Source organism: Bactrocera tryoni, chromosome 3, assembly GCF_016617805.1.
Source record: "Bactrocera tryoni isolate S06 chromosome 3, CSIRO_BtryS06_freeze2, whole genome shotgun sequence".
Classification (NCBI taxonomy): Eukaryota; Metazoa; Arthropoda; class Insecta; order Diptera; family Tephritidae; genus Bactrocera; species Bactrocera tryoni.
Genome location: NC_052501.1, coordinates 29,357,993 through 29,381,828, shown reverse-complemented (window position 1 = coordinate 29,381,828; position 23,836 = coordinate 29,357,993). Strand labels below are relative to the sequence as shown.

General features: G+C 28.8%; 1 protein-coding gene across 3 annotated transcripts in view; it reads left to right on the top strand.

Moving 5' to 3' along the window:
- Positions 1–23,836, top strand: part of LOC120770819 (longitudinals lacking protein, isoforms F/I/K/T) — a 111,067-nt gene that overhangs the window by 47,071 nt on the left and 40,160 nt on the right. Inside the window, exons 6-7 of one of the 3 annotated variants that reach the window (XM_040098398.1) lie at positions 18,368–18,673; positions 20,990–22,751. The exons of the other annotated variants lie outside the window; for them this stretch is intronic. Coding sequence (XP_039954332.1) covers positions 18,368–18,673; positions 20,990–22,173 — 1,490 coding nt within the window. The 3' untranslated portion in view covers positions 22,174–22,751. Of the gene's footprint in view, positions 1–18,367; positions 18,674–20,989; positions 22,752–23,836 lie in introns of those variants that run through there. 3 annotated transcript variants of the gene reach the window in all.

Below are 23,836 nucleotides of genomic sequence, written 5' to 3'. Positions count from 1 at the left end.
ATATTTACTTGTATTTATGTACTTAAAGTATTTATAACTGAAACTTTTCGTATTTATATTTGCCAACAAGCATTTTTACATACTATATACATATATTTACATACATACATACATATTGGAATACTACATAAATAATATTTATATTTTTATACGGTAAATAGTATATACTATATATATATATTTTTATACTTGAATAAAAATTGAATGTCCTAACAGAAAATTTGTACTTTTTGCTTTTCGGCCGCACAATGTACATATATACTGTAATAAAGTATATTATATATACACACATATAAATATAACTATATATGTACATTACAGCACCAAAGAAACATAGACTTAAAAGCCAAATTTTTTTCACTAAAATTAACAATTCTTGAAAGCTTCTCTTTGAAGGGCTATTTACAGCGGCGACGTGTCAATCCTTCGGGAATTTTCGGCAAGTTGTTTAAGAGAGGGAAAGAGGGCGTGAGAGAGAGAGAGATAGAGAGGGTAGTGTGCAGTGAAGTGCAGCAGGAGAGTGTGTGCAGCAAGTCAATTGGCAACTCGGCTAGAAAAAGAAAGTTAAACGCACACACACACACACATACACACCATGTGTACATATTGTATATGATAATCATCTGTAACGCATAATCAATCGCAAATTCATCATCACATAGAATTGGTCCTTAATAATAATCGTATGTATTGCTATGAATGAGTATCGCATCATCATAATAGTCATCATAATCACCATATATAACTACTATCACCACTACCAAAAACCATCACTACCACCAACAACCAACCACCACCACTACTACTACTACTTCTTCTACTACCATCATCACCACAGTTATCAGTCAGTCAGTCAGTAGTCAGTCAGTACTAGCAACAAGAACAACAGTAACACCAGCATTCAGTCCAACAACAAACACAGCCATTATCACAAGGTCATCATCTCTAACTAATGCTAGTCGTCTGGGAGTCCTTACGCACGCCAAATCATCGCAGCTGCATATATACATACATACATATGTAATAGACACCACCAGCCTGTTTGTGTCGTTTGCTCACACACACACATGTACTACTACTACTACTACTACAACCGACCGCCTCCTTGCCGGTTCTAGTGCCCACAAAACGTAATTGTAAATATTTCTCGTTCATGTTGTTTTTGCTTTTTTTCGTTTTTTTTTACATTTTGTTAATACATTTTTACATAGTTACATACATACATGTATAAAAATTTCGAAAAATAATGTTGCAATAAGTTTTACTAGTTGGTTTTGCAAATTACTTGCTTGTTTTGTTTGTTGTTGCATATAATTATTATTTTTTTTATTAAACAAAAATGTTTCATAACTTACGCAACGCTTTAATTTGCTTCTTCGCTAATTAAAATTAAAAAAAAAAACAAAATATCAACAAAAAAAATTTAAAAAAGAGCTCCAAATAATTTCGAAAAATATTTGATTGTATTACTTGAATACAAAACTACAGTTACCACGCAAGTTAAATATTATACTCGTATATATAATTTTCCAAGTCGTCACTTGCAATACCATACCTACTCACATACATATGTATGTACATATGTGTTTGAATAAAATTTTTACTATATTTTTCTGAAAAGTGCTTTATTTATTTTACAAAATTGTATTTTTTCACTTTTGCTTATTTATAAAGGTTGTACGACCAGCTCATCGACAGCATCCAGCCAAACGCCGCCCCCACCCCAACAAGCTCTAATACGTGACTACTGGTACGAGTTGAAATTCTCCGATTTATTCAAGTTTATCAATCCGGATGGACGCTATCAATGCCCGAGATTTAATTGTCTTAAGAGCTACAAGGATGCAAGTTCACTTCAGAGACATATCAGGTGAGTCAGCCAAAGCACAATTTTCAATAATTTCAGTTGTGTATAATACATTGTCTACAAATCCACATATAGCGAATATTGTCAAAGAGAGAGACTTTATAAATTTTCGAAAATGTTTATACCAATTACACAAATCTTTACAAATAAAAGAAAGTCGTGTTAGTTACACCATTTTAACTCAAGCACGACTTGACCGATTTTGATGATTTTTGATTTGTAGGATTAGTGTTCGTTCCAAATAGCAGAATTACTGTTAAAATATTCGTAAGATTCACATAAAAGAGTACCAAAGAAAGTTATGCGAATACACAGAAAATGTAAGAATTGAAATGAAAAATAAATTAAAGGGAAAATTCTCAACGATTCTTATATCGATTGGTCTCAATGATTGCTACCGTAGACGATACAAAACTCTACATAATTTCAAATAATACTTGTTGGTCTCAAATTAAATCAATTTTATTCATTTATCGATAAATAACCATGTTATTTATTATAGTCGCCTTCGATTCGCCACATCTCAGTTCGCTAAGTTTGAATTTTTCAAAAAATTTGATAGTTCACGTGATAAAACCGCTTACTTTCCAGCTCCAAGAAAGTCTATTGCAATTATACCAGTTTATAAATTTTTATACCAGTTTACAAAACCCCCAAACCAACTTAAAAAATTTATATCAGTTTATAAATTTGTATTCCAGTTTATTGCATTTATACCAATTAATAAATTTTTATACCAGTTTATTGCATTTATAAATTTTCATACCAAGTCTTTGCGTTTATACCAATTTGTACCTTTTTCATGCCAGTGTATTGAATGTATACCAGTTCACCTTTATACCAGTTTTATTTCGATTTACCACACATTAAGGTTTTGTGCGTTGGTTAGCAAATTTGTGTTTTTGCAAACTTCTAACCAGTTTTTTCATTTAGAATAGCAAATAATCTGACAGTTTCTGTGTCTAATTCATTGCGATGTCTACACATATTCACTGGGCGGTGATTTGAAGAACCCTAACACGGGTTACAAGAAGAGCCCCAAAAAAAACCAAAAAAAGAGCAGCAAAAGTCTTAGTTAGTATCGAGAATATATATCTCACCAATTTGTTTAGTTTAGTTTACCAACACCAGAATCACACTACATTAGCTTTCAACACAAGAAATTTAAAGCTCAAGTTTAATCCATTACAAAAGTGATCACTTTTAATGAATGGTCTAACGTCAGCGCCGAGATTGATTGCATTTCTCGATTTATTGGTAATTGGAAATGGTTAGAGCATCTATTATATTCAGATAGGATCTTAATATAGTCAATTAGCACCATTGCCGGAGTTATTATTGAATTTGAATTTTCGATGTCCACGACAATCGGAATCACTGATGTCTACCACATCAGCGTATTAAAAAATAGTAGTTTTCAAATGATTTTTTTCACTGCTTTTTAAAACTGAGGCTGATCCAATGGAAGACGTCGTTGCAAATTAACTTACTGTTATAAATCTTCTTTAAAATATCAAAAAGAAAACTGTTAGTTATTACAAGTGTTATTTTTCAATTATTTGCAGCCATTCCCATACTTTTTTATATTTTCTAATGAAAAAAATTTAGTAACTAGTTTTTAAAAGTGCAGAAATTGGCAAAAAATTAAATTTGCTCATAGTTCAGTTTAGTTGCCTCAAAAAACATGTTCTAACTGATACTGATTTGTTTTCTGTTGATCGCTTGTATTCTTGCGTTATAAACTCTCAATTAGTGAGAGATGACCCCCAAAATTTTACAGTCTAAAACACGTTATCCCATTTTTGAGGACATATGCGTCTTGTTGGAATGCCATCGAAATTAAAAAGATCAATTCCGCGTACTGAAACATTTGCTTCTCATATACATATAAATCTATGTTCTTTCATTTATTCAAAGAACAGATTCCATTACAATATATAACCTTCACCTTAGCCCTCAAAATTATACAATCTAAAACAAGGTTATCATATTTTTGAGGACATACGAGTCTTGTCAGAATGTCCTTGACAATGGCTCTTTAGCAGACAGTTTTGTATAAACAAATAATATAAATAAGTTCATACTAAGTCTTCGGAAACGAGAGGGCTTTGTTCGACATTTGCCTTTTAATATTACCATTTTTTTAATCATTTAAAATTTTTAAATATTTTTAGTACTATTGTGCCATTAGCCTATTTAATTTGATATCTCCTGTTCGCGTCCTGTCCGAAGATAATGCAAATTCTCACATTCTCTATTTACTCGCGAATCTAACGGTTCAGCCATAATGAGAAAAACCAGTTAATAATTTGTATAACCTGAAAAGATTATATTAAGTTTGCCACGAAGTTTGTACCACTTAGAAGGAAACGTCGTAGACTTTGAAAAGTAAATATACAAGTATAAACGATCAGCATGGTGAGCTTAGTCGTTTTAGTCATGTCCGTCTACCCGTCCTTCTGTCCGCCTGTATATACACGAACTAGTCTCTCAGTTTTTGAGATATCGATCTGAAATTTTTAACACAGCCTTTTCTCATCTATAAGCTGCTCATTGCTCCCCCAAAATTCGACAGTCTAAAAGTCGTTATCACATTTTTATACGTACATATATATCGTCTTGTTGGAATGTCATCGAAATTGAAAAGGTCAATTACGCGTATTGAAACCTTTGCTTCTCATAGCCGCTCATTGGTCGGAACTGCCGATATCAGACAACTATAACATATAACCGTCATACAAACTGATTGCACAAAATCAAGGACTTGTATGGAAAATTTTTTCATTTGACAATATACAAGGGTACAATATTCAAATATTTTATTTAGATCGGACCACTTAAATATATAGCTGCCATATAAATAGATTCATCAAAATCAAGTTCCTGTTTGGAAACTTTTTTGCTTGGCCGTTCAGAGAGTTTAAAATGTATTTTCCAACTAAAAAGCGTTTAGCGAAATCAAATTGTCTTTGAGGTTAACATAATTCCATACTTTCTGAAAGTGCACCTAATCTAACTATTGCCTAAACTAAAAATTTATATAGCATGTATACATATTTACTATCGATAAATGATTGCGATGCTTGTTTTTATGTTGTTCCAGATATGAATGTGGTGGACAGAAAAAATTTCGCTGCCTCATGTGCGGTAAAGCATTTTCACAAAGCTCCCACCTAAAGCGACACCTGGAATCCGGTGTTTGTGTCAAATACTACTTATGAGATAATGTTTTCTTTAAAATCAAATAGAGCTAGTGCGTTCAAAACGGCAACATGTGCAACACCAACAGCAGAGTATCATAGTTGATATATATATACAAATATATATATACATATATATAAAAGTAGGAATTACATATGCACTGCATACATACACACATATGTAAGAGCAAGAAAATAGCAACCAATATGTATACAATGCATGCGGTTTACATATACAATACATACATACATATATACATAGCTAATACATACAAGCAAAGAATGAAAGATACATATGTATATTAGGAATTTCATAGGATTTTAACCTCAACCTCAAACCAAAAACTAAAATTGTTCAAGAAACAAGCGAAAAGTGTGTGTGTGTGTGTCGCACGTAAGGTTACTTACACACACACGCACACACACATACAACAAACATATTTGAAGTATGAAATACTAAAAGTAACAACAGCAAAACCAAAATAGCAAACAATAAGCAAGTAGGATAGTTGGGTGCACGGTCAAAAGCCCAAAGTTTTTAAACAATTTGATACCAAGGGGAATAAAATATAAAACTAATACAAAAAAAAAACTAAAACCAAAAAAGAAAACAACAACTTATAACCAACAACAAAACGAATTTATTGGATGCCACATCATTTATTTACATAGATAAAATATTTGATGATATTAAGTAATTTAGAACAAATATTCAAATTAACTTGAATCTACATACCTACATACATACATACAAACAAATAAACATACATACATATGTGCGAGTGCAAACTTGTGTATATGCCTGTGTACATATGTACATATAGTACGTACTATGTATCTACTGACAAAAAATACTTATTGTATTACATACAAAACAAAAACAAGAAAAACAAAAGCGAACAACAACAAAAACGTGAAGAAATTAATATTGCAACAAGTGTCATATTTACATACACATAAATATATACATATATATATTATAGTATATATACAAAATTTGTATGTATGTATAAAATTAGTTAAATTTGTCTTAAAAGCGTAAAGCAGGTGTTGTTGCATTAACAGTAGTGTAATATTAATATTGAAACGTGAATGCAAGTACACAGAAAAATTAAATAATTTCAACAAAATGAACAAAAAAAACAGAAAACGAAACTTAGGGTTCAAATAAAAGAGTAACAAATTTAGTCAAACTAACCAAGTAACTTAAAAAAAAATTAAAAATTAACAAAGAAAACAAATTATATATACAATATATAATAGTGAACCAAAACGTGGTATGCGCTGGGTGTGGAATCCACTAGGTCAAATGTTTTACAGCAAATTGAAAATGTTGAACAGGAATTACATAATATGTAGGTGTGAAGTTGAGAAACGTACTGTGTTTATTTGTTGCCAAAAATCTACATGCACATATATGCATACATACATACATACATATATAAAGAAATACATGCATATACACACATACTATGTACGTAATATGCATACATATGTTAGTTAAAAGAATATATAAAAAGTATGTATATATGTGCCTATGACAAATATATTGTTGTTTTATATACGTGTATACACACACAAACACACTCATGCACACACACACAACTTTATATGAAACACAATAATTATTAAAAAAAAAATAATTATAACTCAGAATCTTTAGGGATTTAATAGGTATTCGTATTGAAATTGTAGAGGCGTTACATACCTACATACACACATAACTAGCAAAGCAGAGAACAAAGCAACTAACAGTTAATGTTATTTAAGTTAAGTACATTGCAATTTTGGGTGCTGCTTTAAATATTTTACTTCGTTAGGCTTGTTTTGGTCTTAACTACAAAATTATTTCTTATAACCTATTTCTTTTTTGTTACTTAGTTTTTTTATAATCAACAAATCTTTTTTTTTTTAACGAAAATTGTTTGTTGAAGCATCGATAATATTTTATTTATAAACCAAAAATGTTTTTTTAACCAAAATTGGTTTTTATAACCATTTTTATTAACCAACTTTTTTCCTTTGTATAATCTAAAAAAGTTTTTTAGCTAACATTTATTCTTAAAACTTTGAAAATATTTTTTATAACCTAAAAATGTTTTTTGTTTAACGGAAATTGTTTTTTTGTAACCTTAAAAATATTTTGTAAGCTAAAAAATGCTTTTTGGTAACCAATTTATTTTCTTTTTTTATAAATTATTTTTTACCAAAAAATTATTTTAAAAAAACTGACAACATTATTTTCCTAACATAAGAATGCCTTTTTTTAACTAAAACTGCTTTTTATATCCTTAAAAGGAGTTTCTTTAGCTAAAGTGCTGGTTTTATTAACCTAAATTTTTTATGACGAAAATTGTTTGTTGAAGCATAGATACTGTTTTATTTATGAACCAAAAAAGTTGTTCTTTTTACCAAAAAAATTTTATAAAGCTTAAAAATATTTTTTAAAATTATTTTTAAGCTAAAAATTGTTTTTCATTAACCAACTTTTTTTTGTTTTTTATAACCAAATAAAACTTTTTTTCTAAAAATGATTTTTAAGGCATCGAAAATCGAAAATATGTTTTTATTAACCTAAAAATGCTTATTTTTAACTGAAACTGTTTTTATAACCTAATAATTTTTTTTTTAGCTAAATAGTACTTTTTATTAACCTAAAAATGTTTTTATTAAAATTTTTTTTATACAAAACTTGGTTTGTAACCCCAAAAATATTTTTTCTTTAGCGAAAACAATTTTTTTTTATAACCTAAAAATGTTTTAAAACTAAAAAATGTTAATTTTAACAAACAATTTTTATGACCTGAAAAATATATTTTCATAATCGAAAATTTTTATAACATAAAAATTTACTTTTATAGCCTGCGATTTTCATAACCTAATTTTTTTTTTATTTTTGCTATACAACATTAATATTTTAAGCATTTCCACCCAGCAATGTTTTTGCAAACTATTTGGAGGCTTTAGCATTAACTGCTAACAAACGTGTGTACATATGCACATACATATGTATGTACATAACTTTATATACTCCAAGCGGAATACTTGTGAAAATATATATATATATGTATATTCTAAATATATATGTATGTGTTTCTATGTGGATACGAAAGCTAGACCCAATATTTTAACTAAAACTCCATTTTTTTTTAACCCAAAAGTGCAAATATGTTAAAACTTGCTTTGCTATAATTTATAGTAAGCGTCTAAACATTACTGTTTAGCTTGCAGTTAGTTATACTACATAATAAACAGTTATTTTTTCGGAATTCAAAATTTCATACAAAAAATAATTCGAAATTGGCGCCGATTTTTAAGAAAAATAGGCGTAAAACGTTAGCTATCACCGACTAAGTTGCCATAAATTGCATTTAACTTGCATACTTAGACAAATAAAAAGCTAAATATCCGAGCTATTGTTAAAATATGCATGTATTATTGTTTGTATGTGCATTATTTTGAAAACTAATGTGCTCAGTGTGCACTTTTAAGGAATTATATGCTGCTATAATCATATAGCTAAGTATATATCAAAATTGCATATTATTTAGAACGAAAGTGAAATTTTTTCACTTCAGCAGCTTTGTTGTTTTGTAATTGTTGTCATTTTAGGTATTTTTTCAAAAAATATCCAGCTTTCCGTCGGTTATAACTGCGTTTTCACTTTCGTTTCGATATCGAATTATGGTTTAACCATGCAGAAATACATACATACTTAGGTAAATACATATATTAGTGTTTTTTAAACAAATTTGTATATATGTTCGTAAGGAAAGTCATATGAAATAGTTAAAACACAGAGAACTTAACTGCTACTAGTGCCATTATAACCAAACTATAAAATAAATTAAAAAAATATATATTATTAATATAAATCTTAGTCAAATAATTTGTACCTTAGATGCTACGAACGGGTTTTTAACTAAAATATTTTTTCTTGTTTTTGTAAAAATAATTTAAATAAATTGAATTTATTTTTTTAATTATTGTTATTTAACTTTTATGTCTGGCCACAAGTCCGTCTGCTTTGCAAAACAAATGTGCGTATTTTAAAGCGAGGAAAAATTATAATTAAAATTTTTTTCAGATCAATGTATAAACCTAAACTCAAATTCGGAATATATAGAAGAATTAATATACTTAACCTTAAATTTAAAAAATCCATAACCTTTCGTTTGTAGCTATACAGCTACTTGTCTAACAAATATTGTTTCGAAAAGATTTTTTTATGTTAGGTTTTCGTAATAACGCGAAATGTAGAATATAAAAGCATTACTAAAATGGAAAAGTTGTCCGCATGAGTCTTATGGATCAAAAATAACGTGCTTAAAATATGATACTTCTTGAATATCGTTCTTAACATTTTTTGAGGTTAGATTTTCGAAAACATGAAAAAAAATTCTGAAAATATTAAAGAAATAAAATAAGTTTTCGAAAACAAGAAAAAAATCCTGAATATAATAAATATATTCGAATTTAATTTCATTTCGTTTAAGATATGAAACTTCTTGAATGTCATTCTTGAACTTTTTTTTGAGGTTAGGTTTTTGTAAACATGAAAAATATTCTGAAAGCTTAAAAATCGAATATAGTTTCGTTTCGTTTAAAATAAGGCACTTCTTGAAAGTTTTTCTTGGCTTTTTTTGAGGTTATATTTTCGAAAACATGAAAAAAATCCGTAAACTAAAAAAAATTCATATAATTTGGGTTCGTTGAAAATATGTAACTTCTTGAGTATCGTTATTGACATTATTTTGAGGTTAGGTATTCGAAAACATTAAACGAAAAAATTAAAAAAAAAACTGGAAAATAATTAATTAGTTTCCAAGTTGAAAAAGTGGCCATAAACAGTTTAATTTGTCGAAGGTTTATATGAACGTGTGAAACCCGTACATAGATGAGCTTAGCTGAAAACTCTGTATATATTAAGTTGATATTTTATCTGTAACTAAAAGCTAATTTATTAGTCAAATATTCAACTACGCCAATGGAACAAAATACACTGAGATGTGCGTAACTAAGTAGGGCGGTAGTTAGGGGAGCTTAGAGAGCTTATGTTAGATACAGTTAGACATTTCTACGGTTAAAAGTCGGTATATACATATGAAGCCGAAGCTAACCGTCGAGATACGCCTAACCAAAGACGAAATGAAGTGAAATATTGAAAGGCCTATGCCATATAACGGGAACACTAGTAGACGTCTAAACTTGACAATGTTGTTTGTGCCATAGTACCGTTAGCACTGTACTAAACAGCTACTAAACGTACTAAACGAAGAGAATCTTATAAAATGTTAATGCATTGCATAATATATACATATACATATGTAAGTGTAACTAAGAAATTGTTAAAGTTTGCTAATTTTATTATTGTTAATACTCGTTAACTTTTAAAGAAAATTGAATTATGTACAATACTATGAATATATATGTAATATGAAATTAGCAACAGTGCCAAGTTCAACTTGGAGTTATTAATTAGTGGAAATTATCTTGGAATTGTCTTATTACATATGTACATGCATATATACATACATATGTATGTCAAAGAAAAATTGATGTGTGAATGTGTATAAAATACAAAGAAAGTTAAAGTACCTACAAATTCCAAGATATGAAAATATTTTATTAAACAATTTTTTTTAACATTGAAATATTTTGAAAAACAATTTTTAAAATTTCTGTTCAAAAACAATTTTTTTTTCAAAAACAATTTTTATTTTTATTTTCAAAAATTATTTATATATTTTTTTATCAAAAACAATTTTGAAATTTTGTTTAAAAACAATTTTTAAAATTTTGTTCAAGAACCATTTTTTGCACTTTTGCACGGCAGGTCCCACTTTTATAATTTGTTGAAAATTACCGTTATTATACTCAATGTGCCAATATTTTTCACTTTTTCCAAAAAAATATTCCGCAAACATACATATGTATATACATACATACATTAAGTCCGCCTATGCGCAACGTCTTGACCTAGAGACGTGACTTAGTTTCATATCTAGTCAATGTGTTATTTAATGTAAGTCAATCGACTATAATTTAAAAGAGCAAAGTTTACCTGCATACATATATGAAATATATAATAAAAAAATTGTTCAAAACGCTAAACGGGAACCTGCTGCTATTCTAATTTAACAACAACACATACATACAAACATATAACAATACTTATGCGTTAAGTTCCCTTAGATGAATATATATTTTAGGCGAGATACAAATGTATATCTAACACACACTCGTATACATACCGATTTATGTATGTATATTTGAGGAAAATGCAAATAATAATAATAACAAAGAGAAGCAGAAGCGTAAGAGTTGAAAATTTTTTCTAATCGTAACGGGGAAAAGTGTGTTAAAGCGTGACTTGCATAGGCTATGTGATGGCATCAGATCAAATGTAGTTATAGTTATAGGGCGAGCGAGCAAGAACAAGCTAAATAGGTAGTTAATGTGTATGTAATTCCTAACGGTGCGTTATTAATCATATACTCGTATATATATAAAAAATATATATTTTATAATTTTAATTACGACGAAGAGATTAAATCAATTTTACAATGTAAAAATAAAAAACAGAAGCTAGAATTTTTAAATTAACACACACACACTCACTCACACTGATATGCACAGTTTATATGTGTATGTGTGTAAAATACAAGCATCCATATGCATATGCTGCATATTGTTGGTAAAGCTATTTCTTCTCCTTTGGACGCTATTAAGTTTACACTTTGCATATTTACACCGTTAATTTGTTTTTTAGTACTACTTATGCGTACTTTTGTAGCGTAGTGTTAGCAATTTTATTGGTTTAAGCTTAATTTTACGAAATTTATTATTAGATTTGATTTTTGTGGTACAAAGTGAGTTTAGTTTTTTTATTTTTAATTTAAGTAAACTAATTAAAGTTAATTTTTTAATTATAACTATTATTTTTTTTTTTAATTTTAAGCACATTAATTAATTTTAATTATTTTGTTATTGGCTTTAAAAGAATTTTGTGTGTAAATATATGCATATTATTATTTTATTTTTGTTTTTGTTGGGATTTATATAATTTTTCTTCTCTATATTTTATTTATACACATTTTTTAATTTTTAATGTTATAATTTTTTGTTTTAATTTTCGAAAACATTTGTGTATGAATATATGTATGTATGTGTATCAATTTTTGTTTTATTATTATTTTTTTCTTTCACTATTTATAATATAATTTGCTGGTTGTAAATATTTTATTTTTGATTAAATTTTTCGTTGTAGTTTATTTTTTTTAATTTAAATTTTTTTATCTTTACCAATTTAATCTTTAAATTTAATAAAAAAAAAAAATTTTAATTTTGAACGCTTTTTTATTAAAAAAAATTAACTTTTTTATACACAATTTTATTATACATTATTTTTAGTTTCGATTTTATTTGAATATATTTTTTCTTAAATTTTTAATCGTTTTTTTAATTTTTAGCTCTAAAATTTTTTTTATTTCAGTTAATTTTTACATACATACAATTTTTAGTAATTTTTTATATGTAATTTTTATTTATTTATTTGTTTTTATTCTTTCTATACTTTTATTTTATTAAAAAGATAAACTTTTATTAATTTTAAAGTTTTTATTTAATATATTTTTTCCAAAAAATTTTTTTGTTTCCAAAACTGTTATATGCATTCAATTTTTAGCCATTTATATTATATATCATACATATGTATATTAATTTTTATTTATCCTTATAAATTTTATGTTTACCTTTAAATTTTTTTCATTTCCTTAAATGTTACATATATGTACATACATATGCCTTGTTAAACTGTTTATTTTTGTGCTGCGGGCGGTGAATTGCAACCGAATTGTTGTTGTTGTTGTCATTTTATAGCATAATGTTGCGCGAATTTCGTCAACTAATTAAGTAAACTTGTTGGTACAGTTGAAACTATACATATACATCTATAAATATATATGAAAATAGTTATATATACAAATAAATGAACAAAATATACTCCAAAGAAATCAACCAAATACATAGGTATACACTTATTAAATGCATACATGCATATACATACATAGCTCTATGAACAATATGTATACATTTATATTTATATATACATAAATACATATGTACATAGAGGCAAAAGCATATATTAATGTGCGCTTGTTGCAATTTTTTGGCGGTCAAACGGAGAAAGCTAATAAATAAAACAAAAAAATATATACATATAAATTAAAAATAACATATAAAATAAAAAATATATAAGCGAAATAAACAAATAATATGTGAATTACCAAACATACAGGGTTTATTGTTTAAAGTTATTATTTTTGTTTAAATAAAAATGAAGCATCATCCACAGCGCCGCGTTGAAAGTGCAACGAGTGCATACAAAATATATGTATATAGTCTTATGTACATATAATATAATATACAAGTAAGCTAGAAAAAAAGAATATACACACACAAACATACACAACACACACACAGTTATGCATACACACACATATATACAAGTGAAAAAGAAATCATTATTAAAGAAGATTTGCCAACGCACGGCAGAGAGAGTCTAATAAATAAGAAAATATATCTAAAAAACTTGTTATATACATATAAACAAAAGAAGTTATTTGTGAGCTTGAAGGAAGCGAACAATTTTTGCCATATTACCATATTAGAACGTATTGAAATAATTGCAATTAATTGACTAAGAAACAAAAAACTGAAATGAAACGAAAATGTTTTTGTAGGCAAAATTAGACAAAAAATTATAAAAAAAAATAAAAACAAAAAAATCGTGAACATAATTCAAAATGAAAACACAGACGTTTATGGAACATATATATGTATATGTTCACAATATATATACAATATATGTATATAAAACACTGATGCATATACACAATACAAAAGGATAGGTACATATATATTTATTATAGCAATAGTTGCCCGTCTGTTAAGCGGAATTTAAAATAGTCTTTAACTGTTATTTCGTTTAAGAAAAGCGTGGCGTAGCCAAAAAAAAAAACAAATAAATAAATAAGAAAAGATATTAAAAAAAGAAAACAAATAACCGCAAAGAGCAACATGATATTTATATATACACACACTAAAACGTTTATGATGATATTTGTTAGTACCTAAAAGAAAATATATATACATACATATATATATATATGAAATAATACTGTAATAATACTGCGATTAAATTTAACAAAAAACAAAAGCTAGAAAAGAAGTAGTGGAAACGTATTTATAATTTTCACCAAAATCGAATTGTAATACCACAGAGCGCTAGAGAACAGAACAACAACTAAAAAGTGTACGAATAGGCTGCGCATACATTTACAAAGCCAAACTGATATTTTTGCCAATTTATATTAAAAACAAATACATACAAACATACTGTAGCTATGTAACTATGTTATACGTTGTTTTTGTTGAAAGATAAATATATTAATAAAAATTAATTGTAAACCATTTCGTTTTTTTTGTTGTGTTAACTTGTATGCCAAATGGTATTTAATTACAGCAAATTGAAGTACACAGCAAATAACATAAGAAAACATAAAAGCAAGAATTACGTTTGAAGTTAACCGATACCGATGCAATAGCCGAAAAATATACATAATAAATAAAAATAGAGAAAATATAAATACATAAGACGAAACTATGAATATTAAAGCGTTTATATATATACATACATATATATAGCATAATTTGTTTAATGAATGATGATGCCGTTAATAATGAATAAAATATTTAAATTGGTAAGAAACGTAATGAAACGAAAAACTCAAAAGCATATGTGTTTTATTTCGATGATGAGAGTGGGCGTGAATGTGAGCGCGGGATGATGAGCAGGATGCTGGTAGCAGCAGAAGAAATGTTATGTATGTTAAAAAAAATTATTTTTATATGACAACTTGTATAAAAATAACATAAATATTTATATTATTTTTTAAATATAATTATGATATTAAAATGAAAAAAATAATAAATAATATAAACATTAAAGATAAATAAAACTTAAAATAAAAAAAATCTAACAGTTTAAAATAAAAAAAGCAATTAAAAAATAAATAAATAATATAAAAATAATGATAATTATTTATATAATATATATAAAAATAAAAATTATTTATATAAATATTTATATTTTTTTTATTTTAAATATTTATGATATAAAAATTATTTATATATCGAAATTATATTTTTATAGATATTTTTATTACATTTAATATTTATATTATTTTATTAAAAATGTTTATAAAATTTATATTACATTCAATATTTATATTATTTTATTATAAACATGTATTAAATTTATATCACATTCAACATTTTCAATATTTTATTATAAATAGTTATCATTTATATAATAAAAATTGTACAAGGTAACAAATTTTATAAGATTAAGATTTGTTTTTTTTTGTAATTAGAATTTTTAATGAAAAAAATTTACAGTGAAAATTATAATTAAAAAATGTATACATTTTTAATAATTTCAAAAGTACTAAAATGCAATTTCTTTCTTTTCTCTCACCAAAAACAGTTAAACTGGAACTGCAGCGGCGTGCAGTGTTGCCATCTAATCAGCAATTGGCTGCCACACCAGGAGCAACAACCACTACAACAACTTTGAGCAAGGACTATATATTTTGTGAGCAAAATGTGGATAATATTAATATTGCCGACTATATTGAATTGTCAGCAGAGAGTTTTGAGTTCATAGAAACTGCAAGCACCGATGTGTCCTGTCTGGAAATCGATAATATTGTAGAAAGCTTTGCTGATATGAGCGAAGAAAATGAACAAACTGTTGATTCACTGATAACTTGTTGTGCGCCTAGTTCACCACCTGAAAGGAGTGTGAGCAAAAATCTAAACCTAACTAAAGCTATAGGGGAGAGCGCGCCAACGGCGAAACGCGAAGTGGTTTCATATCAACGTTACGGTCGTCAAAACAGCAAACAATTGCTGCAAAATAAATTTAAATGCCACTTGTGCGGCTTTGGTTGTGGCATCAAGGAGACGCTCTTGACACACTTTAAACGGGAGCATCCTACCTAGTGGTGTGGTAGTGGTTATTGCAACAATTAGCAATTAAGTTTTCCAAAATGTAAATATTTATTAGAGAAACACTTTTGTTTTGTTTTTGTAAAGTCAGGTCAATTATTGTGTAGCTGGTGATATGCATTTATTGCCATTTCAATAATTGCTACCGTAAGCTAACAGTAGACGGTACTACCTGCGTCTGTTGTTTTTTATCATTTCCGCCCTCTACAATTCAGTTTGTCAACTACAACTCCACTATAACCTAATGGGAAATCCCCTCACGTTTGTGTTTTGTTAATACATCAATGTTATGATCACCTAATAGATAATGGTAAGAATCTATTGCTGAGAGGTTAACATTTACATAACTACATATGTATGTACATACCTATATATTTGTGAGCAAAATGGTATGTACATACATATGTAGTATTATTAGTGTTGCAATTTTGGCACATGCAACTGAGTGTAACATAAAAGAATCATAAAAAATATTGAAATGAAAATTAATTAAAAAAACAATTAAAATAAATAAAAAAAAACATTCGTAAAAAGAATTGAATTAAAAATTAATAAAAACAAAACATTTATAAAACAGAATTAAAAAAAAAAAAACAATTAAAAAATAATAATACAAAAAGAAAAAAATAAAATTAAACTGTGCATATAAAAAAGTAATAATTTTAAAAGAACAAAAGAAAAAAAATCTGTTTTATACTTATATATATTATATGTATGTACATATATTTTTAAGCAACATGTTGCCAGATTGTAAAATAAAAAAAAAGAAATAAATAAATATTAAAAAAAATCAATTAAAAAAATAAAAAAATGTTTTACATATATATTTTATCGCAACTTGTTGCAATAGTATCAAAATTCTTATATAAATAATATTATCAAGCGCTTAAGTAGTCATATAATGTTTGTATTATCCTATTATCATGCCTAAATATATAAATAATTAAATAAAATAATGTGACAAATAAATTTTAGTGAATATTTCAAATAGTCGCATCACTTTTTCGTTGTTTATTTTTTACTTTTATTTAAATTTTTAATTTTGCTCTGACTTTTATTTTTACTTTTATTTTCAAATATTATTATTATTTTTTTTAATTTTACGCCTTACTTACTTGTACTTACCTATTCCTCTCTCATTTTCTCTTTTGCAGAAAATTATTGGGCGCTTTCCATCAAATCTGTGACGTCATTGAACAATATCGCTTGGAAAGAAATACTGAAGAAACGCCATAGCGCAGCCGCTTCTGCACAATGCACTGATAGTTTTAATGAAGAAAAGCATGATGCGCTAACACTCTCTTCCATAACGGATCCACACATTTGTCCGCGCTGTGATAAAATGTATGCATATAAAAAGAATTTGTCGCGTCATTTGCGCTTCGAGTGCGGCAAGCAGCCCTCGGAACGCTGTCCGCATTGCTCTTACGTAACGCGGTACCGGCACAGCCTCAATACGCATATGAAGTCGCAACATATGGAAATTGACAGAGCGCAAACTGAGCAAACTTAATAAAATACAGAATTGCGAAATTTACATAAATACAGTTATATATGTATGTACATATATATAAATATGTATGTCGACTTTTGAAAGCGCTAGCCATGCTACATAAAATGTTTGGACAATTCTGAGCGCTTGTACATAAGTATGTTTAAATGAAGTTAGCATATATACGCTAGCATTGACGTACGGCTTGAAAATTAAATAATACAACAACAAAAAGATGTTTGCCTTCCTATTCAAAGTTTGTCGTATTTTATTATAAGCGCATTTTCAGCTTAAAAATTGTTGAAAATGGTATTGTAAATTTTGCTAGGTTATACATATAAATATATTTATTATAGGTTTTGAAAATAAATAATTCCAAAAAAATCAGCAATGTGTCATTTAATGCTATATAATGAATCCAACGTTAATTATTTTTCCAAACTTTTCACACACACGCACACAAACACCTACATAAATCATTATTGTGAACTACAGCTACACATCACAAACACTAATTTGTTGTATGTATGTATGTATGAAAACTCATACACATTTGTACGTACATACACCTACATATAAATACATTTTTTTATTTCGAAAGGATTTGCTTGTTTTCGATTTAATTCTTCTAATGCTATAACTTTTTCATTTTATTTTTACCATAATTATAATTATAGCATAAATTGTATTGAAAAAAATTTATGAAAATAATTTTTGTGATATTTCCTTAATTAGTTAAGCATGATAAATCGGAACAGACGGACATTACACCCGAGGAATTCGAATTGGACGATTGCCTGCTGGAGAGCAATGACATCGTGATCACCCAGAATAAAGATGGCTTTGTGTTGCATGTGAAGAAGCTGGGCAACATAACAACGGCTAAGATTGCGCCCACCGATGATGAACAAACAGTCGCTACCAATGTTAGTGAACTCAATGCTCAAGCGCATATAACGGATGTGCAAAATCTTACAGATGTCAAGCCCACATTGGCAACGTTGACGAGCACCCCAATTAAGTTACCTTCCTCCGAGTGTGGTGAGTCATATAAACTACAGCTTAAATATTACAGTTATTTATATTTATTTATATGTAAACTAAATAACGTTGAGCGTAGAGCTAAGAAAGATTTAAATATGAAAAGGGGGCGTGTTTGGTGTAGCTCATTCTGTGGCTTATGGGGTTAGTGCCTTGTGCGTGCCAAAAAACGCTTGAAATATTGAAATAAAAGATCTTAATTTGCTAGTGAAAACATTTCAATGATTTTCGCAAAACGACAAGCCGAATTTGAAGTGATTCTTATAATAAAAAGTTCAAAGTTAAAGTAAATCGTATGATATATGCTAATACTGAGTTGGTTTTTGATCGAAAACTGTTGTACTAGCAAACTAACTGCAGTATAGGAATAAAGGTACTTGTATGGAAAGCTTTCTCTTTTGATCAAATATCTTCAAGAAATTTCGTTTAAATTATTGCCTAAAGAAATGTTGCAATCTTCGAAAGAATTGTACAGAACGTGTTACTATAGCGTACAAGCTACCTTACAAACTGTCCGATAAAATTCAAACCCTTGTATGTAAAGCTTTTTCATTTAATCTGATCTATCAATGATGCAATCTCGCAAGAAATTGTGCAGATCGTGTCACTAAAGCATATATCTGCCTTACAAATGGACTCATCTAGGTTCTTTTAAGGAATATTTTGTAATTGTGATGAGTTTTTTGTAGAGAAGAGAAAAAACTCTTGTTACTTTTTTTAATAGGTGGCTCCTATATTACAATATATGTTTAAATTGACCTAAAGATTAATTTTTTCAGCAGTTGGCAATACTTTCTTGATCGCCGTATGTTTCGAACATATATTTTGTAGCCATGTTTGTTCTAAAATATATGAACTAATTTTGAAAATATTTAAATGCTAAAGTTAGCATCGGATATTTCTGAAATATTATCCCAAACGCCCATTAGTATAATTGTCACTCATTTAGACTCCTAATAAGAAGCATCTCTAGTTATTTCAAGACACGTTCACATTGATGACCACCGAGCAATTTCTAGAAGCCTTCTTAAGTGTTCACATGGGTTTCCTCGAACAAATAAGCCCTATCATGAAAAAGTGTAATGTTTTGTTCAAACTTTGTATTATTCCAAAGATACATATTTTACACATTGTGAATTTTCAAAGAAAAATATTCATAACTCGGCCATTACGACGTCATGTCGAGCAATCTTTCGGAAAAAGGTACCTCCATGTTGAGAACAGACCTTCTCACAGGATCATTTGTTGTAAAAAGAAAAAATAGGTGTTTTAGTTAGGACCATAAACTGGTATTGGACGAAGGAGAAACAAAAAAGGAATATATTTTACAAAAAAATGCAAATTTTGGTGAAAATTTGTCGATGCTTTTTTTTTAAATAGTTGTAACTGGACCAAAAAAGTTCTTTCAAAAACAATGTGCTAAATTTCGTTAAGACCGTTTGAGGAGTTCGCGAAAAATCGTGACAACTGACTTGCGAAAACACAGTTTCGAGAAAAACGCGTTTAACGTTCAAGTGACTATGAAGCTGGTCTGGAGCTACAAAGCTGTATCTCCAAAACTATTACAGGGTTCAACTTGAGCTTTTAGAGATATCATAATATTAAGTTATTATAGATTTCAATAATATAATAAAAAAAAAATATTTTTTGAAGCCGTGAAACCGATAAAACCGATGTAACCCCTTAAACACCTTATATTTGTCTAATGATTTCCTATTACAAAATAAATTTTAGTGAAAAACTTTCAAATATTTTCCCAAAAGTCGTTTCTAAATGTCTGTGGCACAGGTCTTGTACATATTTTGAGTTCTCAAAAGGTGGCAACCCTTTTCCACCACAAATCTTTTATTCAAATTCTATTGAAATTTTAGTAGTGACTTTTAAATGCTTGGTAAACATACATATTTGGTCTTTTTTCAGTTCTATTTTCTCAAAAGGTGGCAACCCTTTTCCACAATAAATCTAAATTATATTCTATTGAAATTTTGAGTAGTTTCGCTAAAATGCTTGTAAAACATATTTGGTCTTATTTTCAGTTTTTTTCTCAAAAGGTGGCAACTCTTTCGCATACTTCTTGAGTTTAATATCAATGTTTCATAAATTTTTCGCACGAAAAGTCAATGCAAAATCGCTTTTAGTCTTACTTATCGTGTCCACATTAAAAACAACAAACACAGCCGTTCTGTAGTTTTGAGTTTCATAGGTTTTTATATATGTAAATATATCTGAACGACTGTTTTTTTATTCTTAGCGTATATTTTATACCAATTCCTCCTTAATACTAACGAACCTCAAATGCCCTGCTATTTACTTTAGAACTGATCAATTTGAAGAAGATAATACCGACGGTCTCGCCAATCGCGACGCAACAAACTTCGGCCACGATCATACATTCACACCAATTCGGACAGCAACCGCATACATCACATCAGCAACAACATCAGCATACGCATCAGCACAGTCATGAATTGGAACAACAACACCAGCAACAACAACATCAGCAAATCCAACAATTGCAAGCACATCCGCAAGTACAAAGCATCGTCACCACACATCCACCACACCACACACAGACAATCAATTTGATGAGCCTGCGGAATGTACAAATCGCCGAACAAAAACCGGTTGCATCGCGTATCAAATATTCACGTGGTAAAATAATAACACCGCAGAGCACCACCGCCACCAGTGTACAAATCGTGGAGGCACACGATGCCGAGACACAACACCACCACCACCACCAACTCACCGAAGGCACGAAATATGAGATAAGCGAAATCGATTTAAATAATCCGTCAGCCTCGGCGGCGATCATCAGCGATTTGGTGAAATATGCCGAAATCGATGACATCGAACTGCCTGACGGTACGAAAATCGGCATCGGTTTTGCACCAACCGAAATCACCGAGCACATACAAACCGGCGTGCCGACAACGACACAAGTGACGACGGTCGACGAGGACTCCGAGCAGGCGTTGCACCACCATCATCATCACCATCACCATCATGTGCAGCATTTACAGCAATCACAAGTGCATCACATACATCCGCAGCAGAGTCATCATGCGCAATTGCAGCTGCAGGAACAGGACGATGCCACAACGAGCGTTGAGGCGACGCTCCTGCCTGACGGCATTACACTGCACGAACAACCGACCATCACCAAGAGTTACACCATACTGACAACGCGACCCATCAAACAGGAAGGCGCCACCAGCATTGACGGCACCACAACAACCACATACGAACTGTCGTTGAGTGATTCGTCGATGCATCAGGATGATGCCGACTCGAAGTATGTGTGTCGTCATTGCGGCAAGAAGTACCGCTGGAAGTCGACCTTGCGCCGCCACGAGAATGTCGAGTGTGGCGGCAAAGAGCCGTGCCACCCGTGCCCGCATTGCTCCTACAAGGCCAAGCAGCGCGGCAATCTCGGCGTACACGTGCGTAAGCACCACCCCGACAAGCCGGCATTGGAGAGCAAGCGCGGCCGCAAATAAGCTGCTTCGTATTTTTATACGGAGAAACGGAACTGTTGCTAGTACAATTGTTGGTTGGGAGAGAAATCTTTAGTTTTCCACTATTTTCTGTACATAATTCTGTGTATGCAATGTCATCCGACACCCTGTGTGCTGGTAAATATGTATGTACAACGTGCTAACTGCGTATGTATTGTAGTAACTATTTTTACTTACCAATAACTGTTTGGTATTCAGTTTTTTTTGCAATCGTTTGTTGAGCCCAGTAAAGAGTCTTCAATTAGTTTTCTCATTATTGTTTGCATATCTAAATTTATTATTGAGTTTTATTTGCAGTTATTGATTCGAAATCATATATGAATGTTTTCTTGTGGCAATAGGACAGCTTTAATTTGGAGTGTCCAATTTATTTTTAAATCTATACTTTAGTAATTAAATTGTATTAAATAATTATAGCACTGTAAATGCGAAGCACTCGCCGAGGTGTTAGTGGAGAGAAGAGAGAAACAGCGCAAGCTTTATTATTGCTGGCTTTTTTGCAATTAAAAGGCGATTCGTGGAGTAAAATTTCTAAATTTCAAAAATTTACTTTGCAAAAAAATTAAAAAATTTATATGCAAAAGTTAACTTAGCAAAATATTATATACTTTTTTTGCAAAAAAAATTTACTTTGTAATTATTTTTATTTACAAAGTTCAAATTCTAAGTATATTTTTCAAAAATGTTACTTTCAAAGTTTTGCTACAAAATATTTTAAATACACAACCTATGTACCTACTTTGCAAATTCTGTAGTGAAAGTTCTTCATTGAAAAAAAATTCAAAATTTATTTAACAAAAATTTAATTGAAAAAAAGTCTTTGAAAAGTGGCTTGCAAATAGTTGAAATTTACAAAAAATTAAATTCAAAGTTTTGCTATAAAATATTTTAAATATAAACTACTTTTCAAAAAATTAATTAACGCAAGCTTTTCTGTGAAAACATAATTAAAAATTTTTTGTACAAAAGTCTTTGAAAAGTGGTTTGTAAATAGTTGAAATTTACAAAAAATTAAATTCAAAGGTTTGCTATAAAATATTTTAAATAAAAAACCTACTTTGCAAAAAATTAATTAACGCAAGCTTTTCTGTGAAAACATAATTCAAAATTTTTTGTACAAAAAATAAAATTTCGAGGGGAAAAACTGAAAAATAAATTCAACTATGCAATTGTAATTAAAATTTGCAAGAAAAAAAGTAAACGTTTTTAATTTTTTTGTAAAGTAAAACTGAAAGTTAAATTTTGGCCAATGCAAATTTTTATTTCTTTTTTTAAGAAAAAAATTGAATTTAGTATTTTTGGAAAGCAAATGTTGAATTTGAGTTTTTTGATAAATTCTTCGGATTTTCAGTTTTTCTGGAAATAATTCAAATTCAAAATTTGCTTTGCCATTGTTCCTCTATGAAAAGAGGTCAAAATCGAAATGTAAATGCCGGATTAGAGACTTTTCAAAAAATTTAATTTACAGTTTTTATTTACAAAAAATTTAAAATCAAAGCTTTTTTTTAAAAAAATAATTTTCAGAGATTTTTGCAAGAAAATTAAAATCCTCATTTTAGAATGAAATTCAATTTTTTATATAAGAAAAATTTAAAATATTAATATTTTAATTAAAAAACTTCCAATACAAAAATTACATAAAAAA